The sequence below is a fragment of the Doryrhamphus excisus genome, linkage group LG12 (assembly GCF_037039965.1).
Source record: "Doryrhamphus excisus strain RoL-2023G ecotype Guam linkage group LG12, RoL_Dexc_Guam_v1.1, whole genome shotgun sequence".
Classification (NCBI taxonomy): domain Eukaryota; kingdom Metazoa; phylum Chordata; class Actinopteri; order Syngnathiformes; family Syngnathidae; genus Doryrhamphus; species Doryrhamphus excisus.
Window position 1 is genome coordinate 13,200,976 of NC_136368.1, and position 23,109 is coordinate 13,224,084.

Here is a 23,109-nt window from a genome sequence, read left to right on the forward strand (position 1 = left end):
ACGCCTGCACGGGGAGAACATGCAAACTCCACACAGAGATGGCCGAGGGTGGAATTGAACCCTGGTCTCCTAGCTGTGAGGTCTGCACGCTAACCACTCGACCGCCGTGCCGCCCTAGTCACATTTATACTTTTTTTATTTACAACATATTGCGCAACTGCAGGGTCTTAAGACACATGCTAACTAGCAAACTGGAGAGCTAGCGACCTAAACAGTAGCCTTCAAGTTATTTCCTTTAAACTTAAATAGCCAAAAGCTTTACCACTTCCACAAGGATAGGGAGGATAACTATTGACAGTTATTTAACCTTTAACATGAACATTAATCAAACGTGATAATTTTTTCTGGGTACATGATACCATACAGCATCCATATCAAACTTGCGGGGACCGCACTAACATTAAACTTTCATATCAAGGCGGGCGCCTCAAACTAGTGTCCTGCGGGCCAACAAGAACCGCTTTTAAAAAAAACTCTTCACAGTATGGCATGCCAAAGTGCACTTGCCTGATGGGAACATCACTGATTGGATTTACCTGCCCGAATTTTGTTTTAACTTGCCCCGGGCCATCGGTACATCGTTATTGTTGAGCCCTGTCAGTGGTAAGTATAAACATTTCTCAAGGCTGGGTATCATGTCCTGCTTCACAATGTCACATTTCCCCATCAATGATCTGCAATCCACCAGTGCCGGCAGCACTCGTGCAGCCCCAGACCACAACACTACCAAAAAACAGTTCTGATTATTATAATAATAATAATAATAATAATACATTTTAGTTGTATAGTGGAAAAACAGATATTATCATCATCGGTCCCAAAAACACTTGGAATTATGGCTATGATAGTAAACATATACTGCCACACAAGCTGTACATTGGCTACTTTACAGTAAATCCAATGTAGTATTGTCCATTGTCCAGAAATAATAAATTTCTTTGCCGACATGTGACATATCCTCTCATGTTGAACTGCAGGGAAAAAATGGTAGATGGATATTTTGCGTCGTTTGCTGGTTGTTATTATCGGCAGTGACTGTCTGTCTCGTCCATCCCTTGTGTCCTCTGCTGTCAGAGTAGCAGACATGATATTAGAGAGGAAGGATTCTTTTTTTCTCCTCAAGCAGGCGAGGAGCACAGAAGGAGACGGAATGTTAAAGAGAAAAGAAACTAGATTAAAGACAGAGGACAAAGAATGAGTATTAGAGAGAACATTATTACTATACGCTGTCCTGCATCTGGGTCATGTCCATTTCCTCAGTCAAACAAGATAACCAAAGTTTAATCAGCTGGGCTAACTTGATGTAATGGACGAGGCAGAAAAGTTTGGAACTTCATTGTCTTTCATCTCACGTCAACGTCACCGATCACAGCCTCTTCTGGACTTTGATTGGATTTGTTGTCCTTTTTTTTTTTTGCAAAGGTGCGTCTTCGTTTCAAGGAGATCCAACGCAGCAAGGAGAAGCTGACCTCCCACGTTACGCGAGAGGAGTTCCAGGAGGCCTTCTGCGAACTGTGCACCCGGCCTGACGTGTACTTCCTCATGGTGCAGCTCTCGAAGGACCGTGAGTATCTGGACCCTCAGGACCTGCGCCTCTTCTTGGAGACAGAGCAAGGTCTGTCCTTGGCCACAACCGAAGGCTGCTTGGAGCTTCTGAGGCGCTATGAGCCCTCGGATCCAGGAAAGGAGAGAGGGATTCTGGGGTTGGACGGATTCGCTCGTTACCTGCAGTCCCACGAGTGTCAGCTTCTCGACCCGGACCACGAGGGTGTTTGCCAGGACATGAACATGCCCCTGTCCCACTACTACATCAGGTAAGTCCATACGGTGTAATGTTATACATTTGAAAAACATTTTATTTTGAAAGGCATGCCCCTGGCAAACTCCTGATTTTGTTCATAAGTGGTCAGCATGCTGTAGATCAGGGGTCTCAAACACGCGGCCCACGGGCCAAATGTGGCCCACAGGACACAAGTTTGAGGCCCCGACTTGATATGAAAGTTTAATGTTAGTGCGGTCCACGCAAGTTTGATATGGATGCTGTATGGTATCATGTACCCAGAAAAAATTATTACGTTTGATTAATGTTCATGTTAAAGGTTTCAGTTTCAAGTTCAATGCCTGGATGATCTCCTGCGTCAAAAGGCGCAAACATAACCAAAGCTGACAACCTCAGTTGTTCACTTGTTCAGTAAGAGTAACCACATACTGGCTCTAATGCCTTCTCCTTTGATTTCTGATCAACATTTACAGTATTTTACAAAAATTTGGTTTGCACTGCAGGATGGTTAATTAGCTAAAACTAGCCACCCAGAGGGTAGTCATTTGGCTGCTCTCTGGGCATTCTAGGTATGGGAGCTCCCACTTTACACAACAAAAAAAGGCTGTTCACACCTCAGGATGGGTCATTAGTGAAGCACTAGTCCACCCTGAGTCGAGCCATTTGGCTCACCTCTGGGCATTCTAGTTAGGGACGCTTTCCCCTTGGCATTCTAATAATGCTGTGGCGTACATAAGAAAGTGGAGAAGGAAGATGTAGCTGTCTTCGACTGCATGGTCTAGTACAGGGGTCTCAAACACGCGGCCCGCGGGCCAAATGTGGCCCACAGGACGCTAGTTTGGGCCCCCGCCTTGATATGAAAGTTTAATGTTAGTGCGGCCCGCGCAAGTTTGATATGGATGCTGTATGGTATCATGTACCCAGAAAAAATTATTACGTTTGATTAATGTTCATGTTAAAGGTTAAATAACTGTCAATAGTTATCCTCCCTATCCATGTGGAAGTGGTAAGTTTTTGGCTATTTAAGTTTAAAGGAAATAACTTGAAGGCTACCGTTTAGGTTGCTAGCTCTCCAGTTTGCTAGTTAGCATGTGTCTCAAGACCCTGCAGTTGCGCAATATGTTGTAAATAAAAAAAGTATAAATGTGACTATAGTCGTGTTTTGTCATGTCTACAGGGCTCTTATAATGTTTGGTTAATTTTAATCTGAAAAAAATAATTTTTCTAACCACCAACTGTTTGTGGTTTCTTTCGTTTTTATTATTTGGTGTTTTATTATTATTAGATTTATTTATTTATTACTGATTGATTGATTTTCTTTATTCTTGATTTGCTTATTTATTTTTCTTCTTATTTTGTGCAGAAAAATAAAAAGTAAGATATTTGAGAACATTGGGAAAACAGTGAGAAAAGTTTATTAATTTTTCTGTTTTTAATAAATGCGTTTTTTTTTTTTTTTTTAAACCTGATGCGGCCCAGACCCTAGCTCCAGTGGCCCCCAAGTAAATTGAGTTTGAGACCCTTGCTGTAGATTTATTTATACACTTTAAGGATTGTTGGTCAGCACATGTATTTGAATCATTAGGAAACCAACAAAGGATTCACAAAGTCTGTTTTTTTCCCAAGCACCTCCTACCGGTCCTACCTTCTGGATGATCAGGTCCACGGCAGGGCTGACTTAGGTGGCTTAATCAAGGCCCTGCAGTCTGGTTGCCGCTGCCTCGAACTGGGAGTTACAGACGGCCCGGAAGGGGAGCCTCTCCTCGGGGTGGACTACGGTCCAGACATCTCGTGTCACCACCACCACCACCACCATCATCAGCATCACCACCATGCTCCAGTTACCATCCGCTCCGCTCTAGAGGTGGTCAACAAGTACGCCTTCCTGACCTCGCAGTATCCCCTCCTGGTGTACTTGTGTCATCGCTGCTCACCCGTGCAGCAGCGCACCATGGCACAACATCTAAAGAAAGTGCTCGGTTCCAAACTCTACACTCCAGAGTCCTTGCCTGTCAGCCTGGGAGGACGAGCCACCACGCTACCATCCCCCGAGCAGCTCAAAGGACGCATCCTTATCGTGGGCAAGAAGCTTCCTCCAGAGCAACAAGGCTCGGATGGGGAAGTGTCTGAGGAAGAAGAGGAGATTGGAGGTGGAGGACCTCTGGCTGGACGTAGAATGACCATTCCGGGTGAGGAGGATCTCGGTGTGGTCTTGGTGGTCCCGCCTCCCTCTCAACCAAGGAAGCTCCGCCTTCACAGAGACCTCTCCGACTTGGTGGCCATTGCCCGTACAGGCAGCCGTCACTTTTATGCCCAAAGAACCAGTCACAAGCAGCACTCGCCGCCCAGCAGTCCCGGTTCTCCCGGCACCCCCTCAGCTGTGGAAACCCCCTACTGGACACTGTGCTCCCTGGGCGAGGGGGAGGCCGGGCGGCTCACCACAGAGAGCCCAGAAGATCTGGTGATGTTCACCAAGCGTACTCTAACAAGGGTACGGCCCAGCTCAGTGCGCCTGGATTCCAGTAACCCCAACCCGCAAGGGTACTGGAAAGGGGGGGTGCAGCTTGTGGCCTTAAACCAGCAGACCCCTGGTGCCATGCTGGACCTTCACAAAGGACGCTTCTCTCAGAATGGAGGGTGCGGGTATGTTCTGAGGCCCGCCGTCATGAGGGACGAGGTGTCGTACTTCAGCGCCCACACGCAGGGATGCGTACCAGGGGTTCCGCCTCAGACTCTCCGCATTAAGGTTCTTTCTTTTATTTTGGAACGTCTTAATGATAGAATTAACCAACAACATGAATCCATCTTGTATTCTTCTCCAGCTTATTAGTGCCCACAACCTACCAAAACCTCAGGGATCAGGTGCCAAGGGCGAGGTCATTGACCCTTATGTGGTTCTGGAGCTGCATGGCGTTCCTGCTGACTGTGCAGAACAGCGCACACGAACCGCTCTGCAGAATCAGGATGACCCCCTTTTTGATGAGACCTTTGAGTTCGAGGTAAGGCATTTTAACTCCAACATATTTGTGTTTTCCTGAAATAGATTTTACAAATATAATAAAAGTGGGAACACAAGCTTGTTAAAAACTGATAGCAAAGCCAAAAGATTTTATGAATTTTTTCACATTACTTAAGTCTGGCGCCACAAGTCTGAAGAAAATAGTTACGTTCCGAGGCTATCAACAAATGACATAAATCTGAGAGTAATTGATACGCCCATAAAAGGGCTCTCTTTTGGACACACTGCTACCCTTCAAAACTTTCCTGCTAGCTTGATGTTGAAGTTCTCCTTTGATTTTGGATCAGCATTTGCAATAAAAGTGACCGTTGATATATGCTAAATGCACAATCCTAAATATGCCTCACACATTTTAAATGATCAAATGAAAAGCTATTAAACGCTAATGAATGATGATAGAACACATGAATCAGAGCCACAGGCTCGGGTGACATCTGTGCTTACGTCTGTCGTGGGGGCGCCTCCACATCACGACGGTGTTGTTTTTTGTCGATGATGAAGTTATTATGTTGACTAACCTTTTTTTTATGATGGAAACGAGATGATTATGAGCAAAACAAGCCTCTTTGATGACTAAAATGTTAGTGTAAAGTTGTGTGTGAGTTTTCCCCAAGACTGAATGCAAATGTCCGTGGGTGGTCTATCACAGGGGTCCTCAAACTTTTTGGACCAACTTGTGTTCCCACGAATATCTGGCGAAAGATAATTACATTGCTGTTTGATATATGTCGTACCAGGCAGTATGCTAGCATGAATTAACTTGACGTTGGCCACCAACTAATATTCATACTCAATAACGTCATCGAAATGTACCTTTATTTACTTGAGGTGAAACAAAAATGGCAAAAATACAGTCTAGAAAGTTTACATGGTGCATTCAAGGACCATTGAACAAAGTGGGAAAAAGTGTTGCTGCTCAACTTATACATGCAAAGAGGGAGAGATTTCTATTATTATTATTATTGATATTATTATTGATATTATTATTGATATTATTATTATTATTATTATTATTATTATTATTATTATTATTATTATTATTATTATTATTATTATTATTATTATTATTATTATTATTATTATTATTATTATTATTATTATTATTATTATTATTATTATTATTATTATTATGACCAGTCCAGGGTGTACCCCGCCTCTTGCCCAAAGACAGCTGGGATAGGCTCCAGCACCCCCGCGACCCTCGGGAGGAAAAGCGGTAGAAAATGAATGAATTAATTATTATTATTATAATTATTATTATAAAAATATATAATTATAAAATTAAATAAATTATATAAAAAAAAAAAATTTTAGTTTTTGTTGACTAAATCTGGGAGTTTTCTCCGGGTACTCCGGTTTCCTCCCACATTCCAAAAACATGCTAGGTTAATTGGCGACTCCAAATTGTCCATAGGTATGAATGTGAGTGTGAATGGTTGTTTGTCTATATGTGCCCTGTGATTGGCTGGCGACCAGTCCAGGGTGTACCCCACCTCTCATCCAAAGACAGCTTGGATAGGCTGGGATAGGCTAGGATATGTTTTAATATCATTAATTAAGCAATTATTAATTAGTTAAATAAATAATTAAATAAATAAATAAAACTTTTAGTTTTTGTTGATTAAATCTGGACAAAAACTAACACATACTGTGTAGAAATGACTAAAACAAGAAGCTTTTTCGTCTAAAAGACTGACTAAAAATAAAATGGCTGCATCACTGCATCACTAGTGTCACCCAGTAGTGGCACATTATAGGTACTTCTACAATCAATTAGTGTTCTCTGTCCGCAGCAGACATAATATCATGCTTCTGTGGTTATCATCATGCTTTTCATCCGTCACAAAAACAAAGAAATCCACATACAGTTTTGGATATCATGCATTTAGCACACAGGAGTGGAATTCCGAAATAGGCTGTGTGGCCATAACTCCCATCAATGCGAATGACCTATAGGCCATAAGAAGTGTCTAACCTTTCGTTATGGTACAAAGTAACCTTTAGTTTTTGTACTAAAGTACTAAAATGTCAGCCCTAACTCAGTTTGTAGAGATCAACAAGAGAAGACTTGGACTTTTTGATGTTTTGCTCTTTGCATCTTGTGCATCATAGAAAATTAGCAGCAATCATTCGCCTGCCATAATGTAAGTGTTACCATGGTTACTAGCGGATTCGTTTTTTTTCATAGACAGATGGCTTCCCTGAGCCTTTTCCACTAATTCCAATTTTCACACAAGAGAAAAAGTTTTATCAGCTTTACTTTTAAAGTACACACATAGAAATACACAAAGCAATGGAATTACTATACAACTAATCCTTAGGATTGCTTACATTGTATAATGTATTCCTGTGTATTGCTATTCCTATACTTTACTGCTTACTCATGTAAAAGTACACATTTATTGCACCATAAAAATTAATACATGACAACATTGTGTAGTACCAACTAACATACAGTTAGTTATAATGTCCGACCGAAAGAAGGTCTCAGGGAAGACCCAGGATATGTAGGAGAGACTACATCAACTGGTATGGGAATACCTCGGGATCCGCCGGGAAGAACTGAATGAACGTCTCCCTGCTAAGACCTAGAATAAGCGGTAGAAGATGGATGGATGGTATATTGGGTAATATAAGTACAAAGGTACAATAACTCTAGGGGTGTTAGCTCCTGTCTAGAGAGCGCTAATAATGTTAAAAAACGTATTTAGAAGGTCTTAAACAGGTTTTTATGCTCTAACTATGACAATATTACATATATAAATAAGAAATCTGGGAGGTTTACGAGCGTATTCAGTATTCAGTCAAAATGCATGTAGAGGACTAAAATATGCGTCCATGCTTAACAGGCCTGGAATTAAGTCCTCCCTATCTCTTACGTCCCTCCAACACATCATCCTGCCCCCACAGGGGGTGGGGGTCGCTGCAATTTGAGAAGCATTGTTCTAGGACACATTAAAAAGCCATTTTTTCATGTTAAGTCTACTACAGTACATGGGTATCTGTATTATGTTCTTACTGTGTGATACTTGGTGCCTTCATGTCTTAGTAGAGGATCATTTGGTTAGAAGTGTATTGTATTAAATGTCACTGAGCCACAGTATTCTATTCAGCAGCCGCTGGCCCAAAACTGACAATGACGCACACACACGAGCACAGTCTGCTGGATCTGTCAGTCTGGTTTGTCCAAGCATGCAACACACACACACACACACACACAGTAAGTGTAATTGGGTGAAAGGAGCTTATTACAGCATTTCTCTTGAGCGAACCAACCAAAATGTCTCTACAAAGAAAGAAAGGTTCTGAAAATGAAGATGTCAAGGGTGTGCCACAGACACACACATACACCCACACACACACAATGTTCAAATCGAAGCCTAAGGGGCATCCCAGTCTTTCATTCAGTGTAAAATGGAGTATTTTGGCTGCACCATCCATCATCTCCTTTTCCTCCTACCAGAATAGATTTGTTAAACATTAACATTACAACTGTGAGCACTCGACTTTCTTCCCAAAGGAACCCGCATGTCGTTCTCTGACATGGAAAAATGTAGGAAGGCATGTTTTATGGAAAGTCATGCAATAGTAAACATTTAGAAAATAAACAAACTACCACATGAATTTAGACAAATACTGTTCACTTGAGATGTTATTATTTGCAAAGCAACATAACACCGGCTTGCCAGTTTGGTTCAAAAACTTGGGAGGGAGGTTTTTACAATAGATTCTTAAAAACAGCCCTTTATAGAGCGTTTTTCACCAGTACTTTTTGCAGCAGATTAGGAAAAACCTCATTTCTTGTCATATGGAAGATCTTTGGCTAGAATATTTGCAGAAGATTGCTAAAAGCATCACTCCATGTCACATTGAGGATCTTTGACTAGCATTTTTGCTTGTCATATAGAAGATCTTTGACAAACATTTTGGCATAAGATTATTGAAAACGTTTTTTTTTTGTCTATATGTGGCCTGTGATTGGCTGGCGACCAGTCCAGGGTGTACCCCGCCTCTCGCCCCAAGACAGCTGGGATAGGCTCCAGCACCCCCGCGACCCTTGTGAGGAAGAAGTGGTAGAAAATGAATGAATGAATTGTTGAAAACGGGCTGAACGGGGTTGAGTGGTTAGCGCGCAGGCCACACAGCCAGGGGACCCGAGTTTGATTCCACCCTCGGGCATCTCTGTCCTGAGTTTGCATGTTCTTCCCGTGCATGCGTGGGTTTTCTCCCGGTACTCCGGTTTCCTCCCACATTCCAAAAACATGCTAGGTTAATTGGCGACTCCAAATTGTCCATAGGTATGAATGTGAGTGTGAATGGTTGTTTGTCTATATGTGCCCTGTGATTGGCTGGCGACCAGTCCAGGGTGTACCCCGCCTCTCGCCCGAAGACAGCTGGGATAGGCTCCAGCACCCCCGCGACCCTCGTGAAGGATAAGAGGTAGAAAATGAATGAATGAATGCTAAAAGCAGCACTCCATGTCACATTGAGGATCTTTGACTAGCATTTTAGCTTGTCATATAGAAGATCTTTGACGAACATTTTGGCAGAAGATTATTGAAAATGGGCTGAACAGGGTTCGAGTGGTTAGCGTGCAGGCCACACAGCTAGGAGACCTGAGTTCGATTCCACCTTCGGGCATCTCTGTGCATGTTTGTGAGTTTGTGCGTCTGTGAGTTTGCATGTTCTCCCCGTGCATGCGTGGGTTTTCTCCCGGTACTCCGATTTCCTCCCTCATTCCAAAAACATGCTAGATTAACAAAACTTTTTTGCAGTCAATTCCTAAAAACAGCACTGCTTGTCACATATAGATCTTTGGCTAGCATTTTTGTCTGTTTTGACAATAATGACTTCTATTTATTCTTCTTAATTGACACTGAGCATTGTTTACTATTCGTCACGCTCCTTGCATCGTTCTCGATCGTTCTTGTTCTGTCCTCTGTCTTCATACTTCTTTCCTGCTGCCTTATTAGCACGACAGCTTCCTCTGACGGTGCGAAATTTAATATTGCAACTCCAACGCGGGGCGTTCTTTTCATTGTAGCGTGTAATTAAAGTGGATGGGTGCCTCTCAGTGGACCGACGAGTGACAGCTCATAACAGGAAACAATGTTTTGTTTGAGCTTCTTTGCTTCTCAATATTATGATTATTACTATCCTGCTGTAAATTCTTAGCGAAGCATAGAGATACACGGCACACCTTTGGGAGTGAATTAATCAATCACAGGTTGAGATACATTCAGGTGAGTCTTAATTCTTCATCTTAGCAAGGCATTCTGGGCAATTGTATGCTGGGAAATTGTCCTTTGTTGTCCCCAGTGCGCAAAGTCAGATGCCTATAGGCCTGCTTGGATGGCTTTATTGTGGAAGAACAAGCCCACCACACATTGTTGACCTCTAAGCTCACATATGGACATTAATTCCCACTAACACACTCCAAAACCTGCACCACCAATGGTAGTTTGCCACAAAAGTGATATACATATTTGTACATATAAGGACAAAATGTGTCATCATGTGTATAATGGCACAATGATGATTATAGGTAGTGCAAGGAAATTGGAAGTTTAACAGAAATGCTATGTTTTGACATTAAAACACCATATTTACTGACAAAAAGGCTTAATTGCCGTCTGACAATGTTATTTTTTACACCAAAAGGCTACATTTTGATGCTGTACTTTGTCACAAAAATGATCTATTTGATTGGGAAAAACCTTATTCCTTGTCATATGGAAGATCTTTGACTAGAATATTTGCAGAAGATTGCTAAAAGCAGCACTCCATGTCACATTGAGGATCTTTGACTAGCATTTTTGCTTGTCATATAGAAGATCTTTGAGAAACATTTTGGCAGAAGATTATTGAAAACGGGCTGAACGGGGTAGATTGGTTAGCATGCAGGCCACACAGCTAGGAGACCCGAGTTCAATTCCACCCTCGGGCATCTCTGTGTGGAGTTTGCATGTTCTTCCCGTGCATGCGTTTTGACATTAAAACACCATATTTACTGAGAAAAGGCTTAATTGCCGTCTGACAATGTTATTTTTTACACCACAAAGCTACATTTTGATGCTGTACTTAGCCACAAAAACACATTTTGTCACAAAAATGATCTATATGGCCAGGAATGTTGTACATTTCTCAGTTAAATATTAAAAACACCATATTTACTCAGAAGGAGTAGGATCTTCAAATGTTAGGTATTGTGCCAAGACAGGGTAGTTTGTCATGTAAATGTAATATTTTGCATGTATTTGGTAACAAAAAAGGCTATACTAGACAATGAAAATGATATTATAATAAAGTGCCATGTTGTCTTTACATGTGTAATTGTCATGTAACTGATTTTGCAGTTTTGTCAAAAATAACATCAATCAGTACAAATTTAGAGTGGGGTTCCTCAGGGATGTATTTTAGGTCCATTTGCTTTTTATAAGGTTTGAATATACATTACAGTATACTGTATTTCCTGTCCAGGTGAACATGCCGGAACTGGCCTTGCTGCGTTTTGTGGTTCTGGATGATGACTACATCGGCGATGACTTCATCGGCCAGTACAGTGTGGCTTTCGAGTGCCTTCAGTCCGGCTACCGCAACGTGCCCCTGCTGGGCCTGATGGGAGAGCCCTTGGCCCACGCCAGCCTCTTTGTCCATGTGGCCGTCACAAACCGGCGAGGAGGTGGGAAGGCCCACCGCCGGGGTTTATCGGTGAGGAGGGTCGGGCGGCGGGGGCGGGAGTACGTTACGCTGAGGAACACGGGCATCAAGGTGGTGGACGAGACGTTCAAGCAGGCCAGTGCGCCCCTGAAAGAGGTGATGGACCTGAGGGAGGAAGCTCAGGTAAGAGACCTAACACAACATTAGGTACACCTGGGTAGTCGAACTTGTAATGCTTAGCGTCTTACATTAGCTAGCTACATGGCATGGTCAAAATAATAAACTGCAATACATTTTTAAATGAACTACTCTATCAGTCAAAATTATGCATGAACTCCTCCGGCATAAAAATATGTTACTACCACACCTTTGTAGTGGGGTGGGGCACTTGCCAAAAGAAGGTGCAGTTAAACGTGTAAATCCAGTGATGGTAGTTTTGGCAACCTTGTATTACAAGGCATTTTGTACATTGTTTTATTTTTCAGTGAAGTATTGATTTTTCTTGTCAATTTGAGTGTAATGTGTGATGTCCTTGGAGGCGACTTTGTGTGAACATTTTTAAAATTTCTGTTAGCTGGACAAAAAAAAAAAAAAAAGATCTCTGTGTGGAGTTTGCATGTTCTCCCCGTGCATGCGTGGGTTTTCTCCGGGTACTCCGGTTTCCTCCCACATTCCAAAAACATGCTAGGTTAATTGGTGAATGGTAAACAACATATTAGAATTTCTGATATTTTGGAATTTCTGTCCTAAGTTCTATTGTTATAATTTCTATTCTGAGAATTTATGGGAGGCTGCACAGCGGGCGAGTGATTAGCGCACAGGCCTCAAAGCTAGGAAACCGGAGTTCAATTCCACCTTCGGCCATCTCTGTGTGAAATTTGCATGCGTGGGTTAATTGGTGACTCCAAATTGTCCATAGGTATGAATGTGAGTGTGAATGGTTGTTTGTCTATATGTGCCCTGTGATTGGCTGGCGACCAGTCCAGGGTGTACCCCCCCCCTCACCCGAAGACAGCTGGGATAGGCTATAATAAATTAATGTTTTAATATCATGAATTAAATAAATAAATAAATAAATAATTGATTGCATTGAAATAAGAAGCACTCCAATGCTTAAAAAACACAAATAAAAGCAAAAATCACATTATAATATATACATATAATTAATATATAATATAATTATATTATATAATATAATTTTACATTTTAAATAATTCCGGGCGGCACGACGGTCTGGTGGTTAGTGCGCAGACCTCCCAGCTAGGAGACCAGGGTTCAATTCCATCTCTGTGTGGTGTTTGCATGTTCTCCCCGTGCATGCATAGGTTTTCTCCGGGTACTCCGGTTTCCTCCCACATTCCAAAAACATGCTAGGTTAATTGGCGACCCCAAATTGTCCATAGGTATGAATGTGAGTGTGAATGGTTGTTTGTCTATATGTGCCCTGTGATTGGCTGGCGACCAGTCCAGGGTGTACCCCGCCTCTCGCCCAAAGACAGCTGGGATAGGCTCCAGCACCCCCTCGACCCTCGTGAGGAAAAGCGGTAGAAAATTAATGAATGAATAATTCTTATTATATTTTAAAATATTTTTAATTGACACTTTCTGTGGGATTGCTTAAAAGGTACAAATAAATAAACTAAAAATCACATTAGGATTTGTGACATGCAGTGTAAAAAAAAAAAAGGAGAGCACAGAATGAGCAGAAAGGTGTAGGAGGATTGTTATCAAGCATCTATTAATAGCAGAGGCATCTGAAGCCAACATCTTCCCGCCATTCACCCACCTCTTTTAACACACACAATGAAAAAAAATGTTTGAAAACACACACTACACACGTATGCATGCACACACACACACACACACACACATATTTCTATTTTTCAGCTTTAATCGTCTTGCTTCACTTGTATCGCTCCCCACCCAACACCCCTCAGCCCGCACCCGCCTGAGCTCTCTGTGGGCTGCGTCTCCAGCTGTAGGCTCATCTGCCACACTCCACAATCATCATTCATCACGCCTCCACTGCTGCAAGTTATACGTACACACGCTCACACTGGCACTTGCACAAGTGTGGTGTGATAACTAGTGAGACTAGTCTGATTTAGTCTCGGGCCTCGGCTAGTCTGGTCTAGTTGGGGCTCTGCCAGGTGGCAAACTGCAGGTAGCTGACATAATTTCCCTGTAACGTTTTTCCTGTATTATTTTGTTTTCAGGGCACCATTGCCAGTTTGAAAGAGCAGTGTGGACTCCCCACGGTGGCCAAACTCAAGCAGTGCATCCAGTGCCTGGCCACCCGGCTGCAGAGCCCCGACGGCACCATGGGGGCCACAATGGTTCTCAAGGAGGGGTACCCATCCCTGGAGGCGCTGGTCAGTGTTTCGGAGACCACGCGAAAACTGCTCACCGCCTATGACACGGTCAGTACCAAGACCAACATTCTTTTTTTTTTTCCTGTTGCTTTTGAGTGACTTAAACATCCCATATTATTGTATTTTAGACAGGTCACACAATAGTGTATTGGAAGTGTGTTGTACTAAATGTAGCCATGATGCTGGAATTTAGACAGTTTAAGTACTTTTAGTAAACACTAACAGATAGCATGGCAAAGCTCCAGCTTTATTTTAAAATGTGTAGCAAAGCCTGCTTTTTTACAACGTGATGAGTGTTTAGATGGGGTAGGTTCATCTTGTTTGGTTCGGGCCAGAAACAGTATAATGTCCACGAGTAATGATTTTTTTTTATTCATAGTAATATGAAAGGCTGCAGTCTGCAAATTCAAAAGTGAGTGTTTCTCTCCAAACTGGAGCAAACAACTGAGGGAGATGATATATTTTATATATTTTATGCTTGAACTTATGAACATGACCTCATCGTTTCAGTTTTGTATTTAATGTCAACACACCGTTCTGAAAACCATTGAAAATAGTCCTAACACAACACAATAAGTGTCCTGGTTGGACCACCAATATTAAAGTTGGTGATGCAAGGTTGCCATAGCAACAGTACTGCTGCTATTGTCCCTTTTGGTTACCATTGTAGCGTCAACATGATTTTTTTTCAGGTATTATTTGACTTCCTTTGGGCACAATGCTAATGTGAGAACATCGTGATGATGAAGTGAATGTGATGCTTGTCAAGTTATGTAATAATATTCACTAATGAATACAAAATTAGTCCACAGTAGATGTGATAAAAATCCATGTTTGACGTAGTGGACTGAAAAAAGCACAATATGACTTGCTACTACACCTCCCTCGGGGGGCATCATCAGGCCTATTAAAACGTCTAATTGGAGAGCCTACACACACACACACACACGTTCACATGTAATTACACACTGATGTGGTATGCAGAGAGACACTCAACGATGACATGCGCAAAGCCGTCACCCACACGCCTTGTTGAGCTTCCGCACCCCCAGCAGGCCAGCTGCGTCTGTTCCCACCTACATCTCAGGACGCCTCCCTCCCACCTGTGTCGCCACTCTGCTGCTATACCCACACACACATTGTCATACACAGCGGAATTAATATTCTGTCACTTTAGCAGCAGCTGCACTGAAAAAAATCATATATGGACATAAATTCCACAGACACACAACAATGCAATACTGTTTTTGCCATAAAAATGCAATGTTTGATTGTGGCACAAAAATTATATATTTAGCTAGATAAGTGGAAATTATATTTTAGCCTCAATGTCTATATTTGGCCACAAAAGTATGGTTTTCTTTTGGCTATATTTTACACACACAGCCTGGTTTCCCATGGAAATACAATATTAAAACACAATTGGGGTTACTAAACCATATAAATTCATTTTCTACCGCTTATCCTCATGAGGGTCGCGGGGGTGCTGGAGCCTATCCCAGCAAAGGACTGATTGCCAGCCAACCACAGGGCACATATAGTCAAACAACCATTCACACTCATATTCATACCTATGGACAATTTGGAGTCACCAATGAACCTAGCATGTTTTTGGAATGTGGGAAGAAACCAGAGTAGCCGGAGAAAACCCACGCATGCAAATTTCACACAGAGATGGCCGAAGGTGGAATTGAACTCCGGTTTCCTAGCTGTGAGGCCATTGCGCTAATCCCTCGGCCACTGTGCAGCCCCACATAAATTCTCAGAATAGAAATGATAACAATAGAACTTCATTCATTCATTTTCTGCCGCTTTTCCTCACGAGGGTCGCGGGGGTGCTGGAGCCTATCCCAGCTGTCTTCGGGCGAGAGGCGGGGTACACCGTGGACTGGTCGCCAGCCAATCACAGACAAACAGACAAACAACCATTCACACTCACATTCATACCTATGGACAATTTGGAGCAGGGGTGGGCAAACTACGGCCCGGGGGCCACATGCGGCCCACTAAGCGATTGAATCCGGCCCGCCTGTTGCTTTTTAAGTATTTCAAATTTTAACATACAATCTGGCAACATAACTTGCAAGTCGGACGTCTTATTTAGTAAAAAAAAAAAAAAAAATTACAAATTAAATGAAAATAAATAACAAGAAAAAATATATATATCAACAATATATACTATATATAAATAAATGTATGATATATTAAATGACTGATGTTTAAAGTGCTCCTGAAAAAGTTTTACAGATAAAATTAGACCAAAAAAATCTAGAAAAATTATTAAGTATAAAATAGTGTGTATGTTAAATATATGTTATGGCCCCCCCGGACAATTTTGTTAACTCAATGCGGCCCACCAGTCAAAATATTTGCCCACCCCTGATTTGGAGTCACCAATTAACCTAGCATGTTTTTGGAATGTGGGAGGAAACCGGAGTACCCAGAGAAAACCCACTCATGCACGGGGAGAACATGCAAACTCCACACAGAGATGGCCGAGGGTGAAGGGTGGAATTGAACCCTGGTCTCCTAGCTGAGAGGTCTGCGCGCTAACCACTCGATCACCGTGCCGCCACAATAGAACTTAGGACAGAAATTCCAAAATATCAGAAATTCTAATATGTTTCCAGAAGAATTGAAGTTGTAAAAGCTGCAAAAGCAGGGAAGAACTCCATGTTTTTTTTCACATTGAACTTGCTGTAGCCATGTGTCCCAATACTTTTGTCCGTGTAGAAACTGCATAGCATAATCAAACATGATTTTCCACAAAAAACACTCCAATAATTCAGGCACAATTTTGAGTGGAAAATGGTGATATAATAACAATATAATTAGCTTCCCAGTATTCAGACAATTTAGTGTTGAGTTCCACAGGGATATGTTTTAAATCCATTCATTTTCTATAAAGGTTGAACCAAATACCATGTGTGTGTTTGTGTTCAGATGATTGCCGCGCAAAAGCAGTTGATTGAGAACGCTGATGCTGTCCTGGAAAAGATTGCTCAGGTGCAGAAAGAAGGTACAAATTATAAAAAATAATTTTCCATTACAACCATAATAATGCTCATTTTTTAAGTATTCATGTATGTATGATTATTGTTGTAGTTTGCAGCTGTGTCTAATGTTTTGTTCCTCTCAGGAATGGACTTCCATGAAGATCTGTCCCGGCTGTCGGAGAAGGAGGGACTGAAAGGATGCAAGCTGAACAAAGCAGTGGAGAGTTTCACCTGGAACATCACAGTACTCAAAGTACTACTCATACCTCAAACTACTACTTATGCTTGTTTGTTATTACCTTTATATGAATGACATTTGGTATGAATGTGATTGTGAATGGTTGTTTGTCTATATGTGCCCTGTGATTGGCTGGTGACCAGTCCAGGGTGTACCCTGCCTCTCGCCTGAAGTCAGCTGGGATAGGCTCCAGCATACCTCCACGACACCAGTGAGGATGAGCGGTATAGAAAATGGATAGATGGATGGAAATTAATAACATCTTTTACCTATTAATAATGTTAATAATCCGCAATGGCTGACGACCAGCCCAGGGTGTACCCTGGGATAGGCTCCAGCATACTTTATCGTTGCGACCCTATTTATAAAGGCGAAACATTTTCTACAATATTATGAGGGTGTTAATTACAACAGTACTTGGTAAAATCTATCCTGATGTCATCTGGGATAGGCTCCAGCATACCCTCAGGATCCTTGTGAGGACAAGCGATATAGAAAAAAGATGGATGGATAGTTATGAAAATGAATGATACCAAACACACTGATGTTGCGGCACGGCGGTTGAGTGGTTAGCGCGCAGACCTCACAGCTAGGAGACCAGGGTTCAATTCCACCCTCGGCCATCTCTGTGTGAAATTTGCATGCGTGGGTTTTCTCCGGCTACTCTGGTTTCCTCCCACATTCCAAAAACATGCTAGGTTAATTGGTGACTCCAAATTGTCCATAGGTATGAATGTGAGTGTGAATGGTTGTTTGTCTATATGTGCCCTGTGATTGGCTGGCGACCAGTCCAGGGTGTACCCCGCCTCTCACCTGAAGACAGCTGGGATAGGCTCCAGCACCCCCGTGGTAGAAAATGAATGGATGAATGAAACACTGATGTTCCACTTTGTCGCTGCAGGGTCAAAGCGACCTCCTGCGTGGCGCTAAAATGGATTCTCTGGACGCTCTGAGGCAGCTGGCCCTGGCCTGTGAGGCCTCTGGACTCACCTCACCTTCCTCCAACTCCTCATCCTTGTCCACCTTCTCCAGTTCTACGGCCGAGCTGCACTACACCTCGCAGACCTCTAGCGGGCGCCGCCGCAGCAGCACCCACAGCAATGGACGTGTCTGATGTTGATGTCAGGATATAATCCCTTTATCAATCTGTCAAAGCCTTACAGGGGTCCCATCTGAAGGAGAGACCTTTCCTGAATGTCGAAGCTCCCAAATGGAACGGAAGAAACTTTATTTTTCTGAAGGAACATTCCAGACGCAACACTGTAATGCTAGCATGTTGCTCTCGTGAGGTAGAAGTTTGTTAACTCCAGGGCCATCACGGCTACGGAGGCAGTTGGTGTGGCACAAAAAGTTCTTTTCGAGATATCCATTCTCTTGCTCTCTTGCTTTTTTTCCCTACATCTAACTAAACAGAGCTTAATCAGTTTCCTTTGTGCACTACCTTAGCAGACTGGGAACCATATTTAGTACCAATGTACATAAAAGTGAACCATGTCAATGATTTTTTCCCAGCTAATAATAATAATAATAATAATAATAATAATAATAATAATAATAATAATAATAATAATAATAATAATAATAATAATAATGTCTCAAAAGCATCTTACGATGCACTCCAGCAACAGCAAGTAGAACATATGGTTGACTTTATTAGGGTTTTTTAATTATCAAACAATATGAAATATTTTCGGGCGGCACGGCGATCGAGTGGTTAGCGCATAGACCTCACAGCTAGGAGACCAGGGTTCAATTCCACCCTCCGCCATCTCTGTGTGGAGTTTGCATGTTCTCCAGGTACTCCGGTTTCCTCCCACATTCCAAAAACATGCTAGGTTAATTGGCGACTCCAAATTGTCCATAGGTATGAATGTGAGTGTGAATGGTTGTTTGTCTATATGTGCCCCTGGCTGGCGACCATTCCAGGGTGTACCCTGCCTCTCGCCCAAAGACAGCTGGGATAGGCTCCAGCACCCCCGTGACCCTCGTGAGGTAGAAAATGAATGAATGAATGAATGAAATATTTTCAGCTATAAAATACAGTACTGCTAGTAATTTCCCCCCCTATTTTATTTAAGGACGTGACCTTGTGTTCAATATTAATATGACCTCCTTAGGGTTTGAACATATAAAACTGTGTCTTATTGGATATCACCAGACTTCAATTACATAGCAAATTTGAGCTCTGAAGATGTTTTTTCCTCAATTGAAAAATCTCCAGCATATATGATGAACATATATGAAGTAGAGCAACAGTATTGGATTGCAGAATTAACTTGATGTGCTGCACTTGGGTGGCCTTTTGTCTCTGTCATGTCAACTCTTGAGAGGTTGAAATGTGAGGACGGGTAATTGGAGAGGCGACGTATAGTACAGGTGTGGATCGCATGAACCCACTTCCTACAACGTTACAAACATACATGTGGCGTGTAGCGGTGGTGGTAAACTTACACTGTACATTAATGTAGCAATAAGAACAATGGAGACATGTAAACTAGAGTGTGTGTGTGTGTGTGTGTGTGTGCACTGACTGACTTTCTAATTGTACACATTGACTCTTTGAATGTGTCTGAACATCCTGTTGATGATGGTTGTTAACATTGGCCTTTTTTTGACTGTAAATGTGTTTTCTTCCCATTATTACATCTTCCTTTAATCTTTGTGTCTGTTTCTGTTCACCTGACAGAAGCAAACCAGCTGTAGGTATAGTGCATGACATTTAACACTCCACACCAATAGGGGGTGGCATACCCCTCAAAGTTGAAAAATGGCAAGGCCTACTGTTATTATTTTTAAACCATCATTTTTTGAAGGGAAACGCCCAAAAGGAACTACAGAACACATTTCATTTCATTTCAATTACCAATATAACTGTCAAAGATCCTTTATATGGCAAGAGTGCGCTACTGTTTTTAAGAACCTACTGCAAAAATATTCAAAGGCAGTCGTGTACATGACTGGGGCACTCTACTGTTTTTCTACTGTTATACTACAAAAATGTGAATCAATGATCCACAGTATATGACAAATGCTCTTCTATTTTTAAAGGCCTACTGCGAAAAAGCTAGTCAAAGATCCTCTACATAACAAAAATGCTCGTCTGTTTCGAAACCCTGTCAAAGATCTGGAACATGACAGGAGAACTGTATTGTTGTTAAAGATGTCAAAAAGCAGTTTGTTCTTTTCGAGACTGGGAACCATATTTGGTCCCGTAAAGGTGGACTCAAATATACGTAAGTCAAAAAGTTATATGACAAGAGCTCTGCTGTTTTTAATTTAAAAATGTGAGTCAAAGATCCTCTAAATTACAAGAGCACTTTTTTTTCTCGATTTTGGACTTTAAGAATTCACTACAAAAATGCTTGTTAAAGACCCTCCCAATTACAAGACCAATCTACTGTTTATAAGGATGCGCTCCAAAAATCGTCAAAGGACGTACTGCAAAGATGCTAGTCAAAGATCCAGGGTTCAATTCCACCCTCGGCCATCTCTGTGTGGAGTTTGCATGTTCTCCCCGTGCATGCGTGGGTTTTCTCCGGGTACTCCGGTTTCCTCCCACATTCCAAAAATTGATTGGCTGGCCACCAGTCCAGGATGTACCCCGCCTCTCGCCCAAAGAAAGCTGGGATAGGCTCCAGCACCCCCCGCGACCCTCGTGAGGAAAAGCGGTAGAAAATGAATGAATGAATGAATTCAAAGACTCGTCCAATGTAATTCACGGGCCAGATTGACACCATCAAAGATACCCATGACTTTGATTTTAATGTCACATTATTCACTGAGAAATTAAAGAAAAATGTAGAAAAAAATATGGTACTGTATTTATATGTGATTAAGTGGACTCTTGCATGTGCACCTTTACACTGATCTGCACCAAAATCTGATGGGTACTTCATTTGACTCCTGTACAAAGTTTTATGGAAAATCATTTCATCAAATAATCACAAACACGTACAGGTGTTTTGAAATGCAGTGCTCATTCCAGTAATTTACCAATCGTGTGTCCATTCAGGGAGACAAGTTGGGCTTCTATTGCCAAACTTTTTTACAAGCTAATGGGGGCTTTTGAGGCTTTCTGCCACTGGAGATCCGATCTCGCTCATACATGAATGATGCATCCGCGACCCGTAAAACAAACCACAGTATTACCTTTCTGACAAGACACGTGTCAGAGAGCAAACAAGGTAATAAAGGGGATGGATCCATGTACATGCGACCAAAACATAGCAAAGAATGTTCAGGGAGGAGATTGCGGGGTTCGGCGAGTCGCTGGCTCTGGTTTCAGTAATTAGGTCTGACCTGGTTCAATGTTGAGCCTAGTTTTTAGAATAATGCATTGGGAGTGTACTGTAGTTACAAAGAGGATCCAATCACTATGATGATGATCATGATGTCCTTAAAGAGGAACTGCACTTGCCCATCATTCACAATCCTTAGGCGGCACGGCGGTCTTAGTGGTTAGCATGCAGACCTCACAGCTAGGAGACCAGGGTTCAATTCCACCCTCGGCTATCTCTGTGTCTCCCCGTGCATGAGTGGGTTTTCACCGGGTACTCCGGTTTCCTTCCACATTCCAAAAAACATGCTAGGTTAATTGGTGACTCCAAATTGGTATGAATGCGAGTGTGAATGGTTGTTTGTCTATATGTGCCCTGTGATTGGCTGGCGACCAGTCCAGGGTGTACCCCGCCTCACGCCTGAAGACAGCTTGGATAGGCTCCAGCCCCCCCCGAGACCCTTGTGAGGAAAAAGCGGTAGAAAATGAATGAATGAATCACAATCCTTATGCAAAACACAAACACATATTTATTTTCCTTTTCTGTGCATTATAACAAGAAAACAAGTTAATAGGAGCGAGCTAACAATGGACATCATTGGGACACACCTGTTTCAATTATGAAGCCCTCTAAAAAACCTCTCACAATTTTGTATCATTTGATATTGCATTAACACGTACACTGATGATAACATGTCGTCGTTCTTGCCGTATTTTGATGATTTAAAACACGACCGAAACTTCTTTTCTAAGCGCATTGATTGACAGCAGCGACAACACTTACGATGTCCGCTCTCCTTGAATGGCTGTGTCTTCCAGCACAAGATGTGTGATCCAGTCCTAAGGTAAAAAATGCTGACGGCAAACGAGCATCTTGTTGATTCTTTTTAGCAAAATTGAGAGCAAGGTATCGACTCTTCCGTCTGTGAATGACGCTGAGACTAGCGATTAGCGACGCGTCGTGTTAGTCCGTTACTAGCTTATTAGTCTTATATTAACTTGTTTTCTCGCGCTAGAATATACAGAAAAGGGAAAGAAATATGTGTTCATGTTGCATATAAGGATTGTGAATGACGGGCAAAATTTCCCAAAAAAGTGCAGTTCTCTGGTTATTTTTTATTTCCTGGTTTAACATGTCAAACTAACCCCTAAACTTCCTCCCAAATTACTGCAGTACAACAACGGTAGCAGTGAGACCCACAATGACGCATTAAAACACGATACGGTTATTGGAATGTATTATTTGTTATGCAAGATATCATACTATTTGAACTCTACATGTTAGGCTAGCCATCACAATGTAACAGTTTTGTCAAATGTATTTAAAAAAAATTATCAATAAAGACAGATTATATATTGACAAACACAACAAATACATTCTTGTGCTGTTAGTCAGCTTTTTTGTTTGTTTGTTTTGTAAGCTCTAAAGAACAATAATGTCTCAGCCATTCACACACACCGGTGTGAAGTGTCCTGATATCCTTCACAACCTTAAACAGAGGAACAACTACATCTCTGACTTTAATCTCTGATTATTCATTTGTAGTTTTTCCCAGAGCCAGGATGGCGCATTCAGGTGTCCCTTGTTACCCACGTGTCCTTAAACCCTAAGCACCTCTCTGTATTTTTCTCTTTATAACGTATTTGTACGTGTCATTTTAATGTGGACAATGCTATGTAAACAGGTTGATGATGATTGTGAAGGTGGTACCACCTGTGTTCCATCTCCTGTGGCTTCTGCAGTGTATGTCGGTGTTGGATTTAACCT

General features: G+C 42.0%; 1 protein-coding gene across 1 annotated transcript in view; it reads left to right on the forward strand.

Moving 5' to 3' along the window:
* plcl1 (phospholipase C like 1) overlaps positions 1-20,248 on the forward strand; it is a 63,487-nt gene extending 43,239 nt beyond the window's left edge. The window contains exons 5-12 of the mRNA XM_058081519.2: positions 1,423-1,814; positions 3,407-4,526; positions 4,603-4,779; positions 11,280-11,642; positions 13,676-13,879; positions 16,775-16,850; positions 16,971-17,080; positions 17,967-20,248. Of these exons, the coding sequence (XP_057937502.2) occupies positions 1,423-1,814; positions 3,407-4,526; positions 4,603-4,779; positions 11,280-11,642; positions 13,676-13,879; positions 16,775-16,850; positions 16,971-17,080; positions 17,967-18,179 (2,655 nt within the window). The 3' untranslated portion in view covers positions 18,180-20,248. The remainder of the gene's footprint in view (positions 1-1,422; positions 1,815-3,406; positions 4,527-4,602; positions 4,780-11,279; positions 11,643-13,675; positions 13,880-16,774; positions 16,851-16,970; positions 17,081-17,966) is intronic.
* Positions 20,249-23,109: the final 2,861 nt, after the last annotated feature.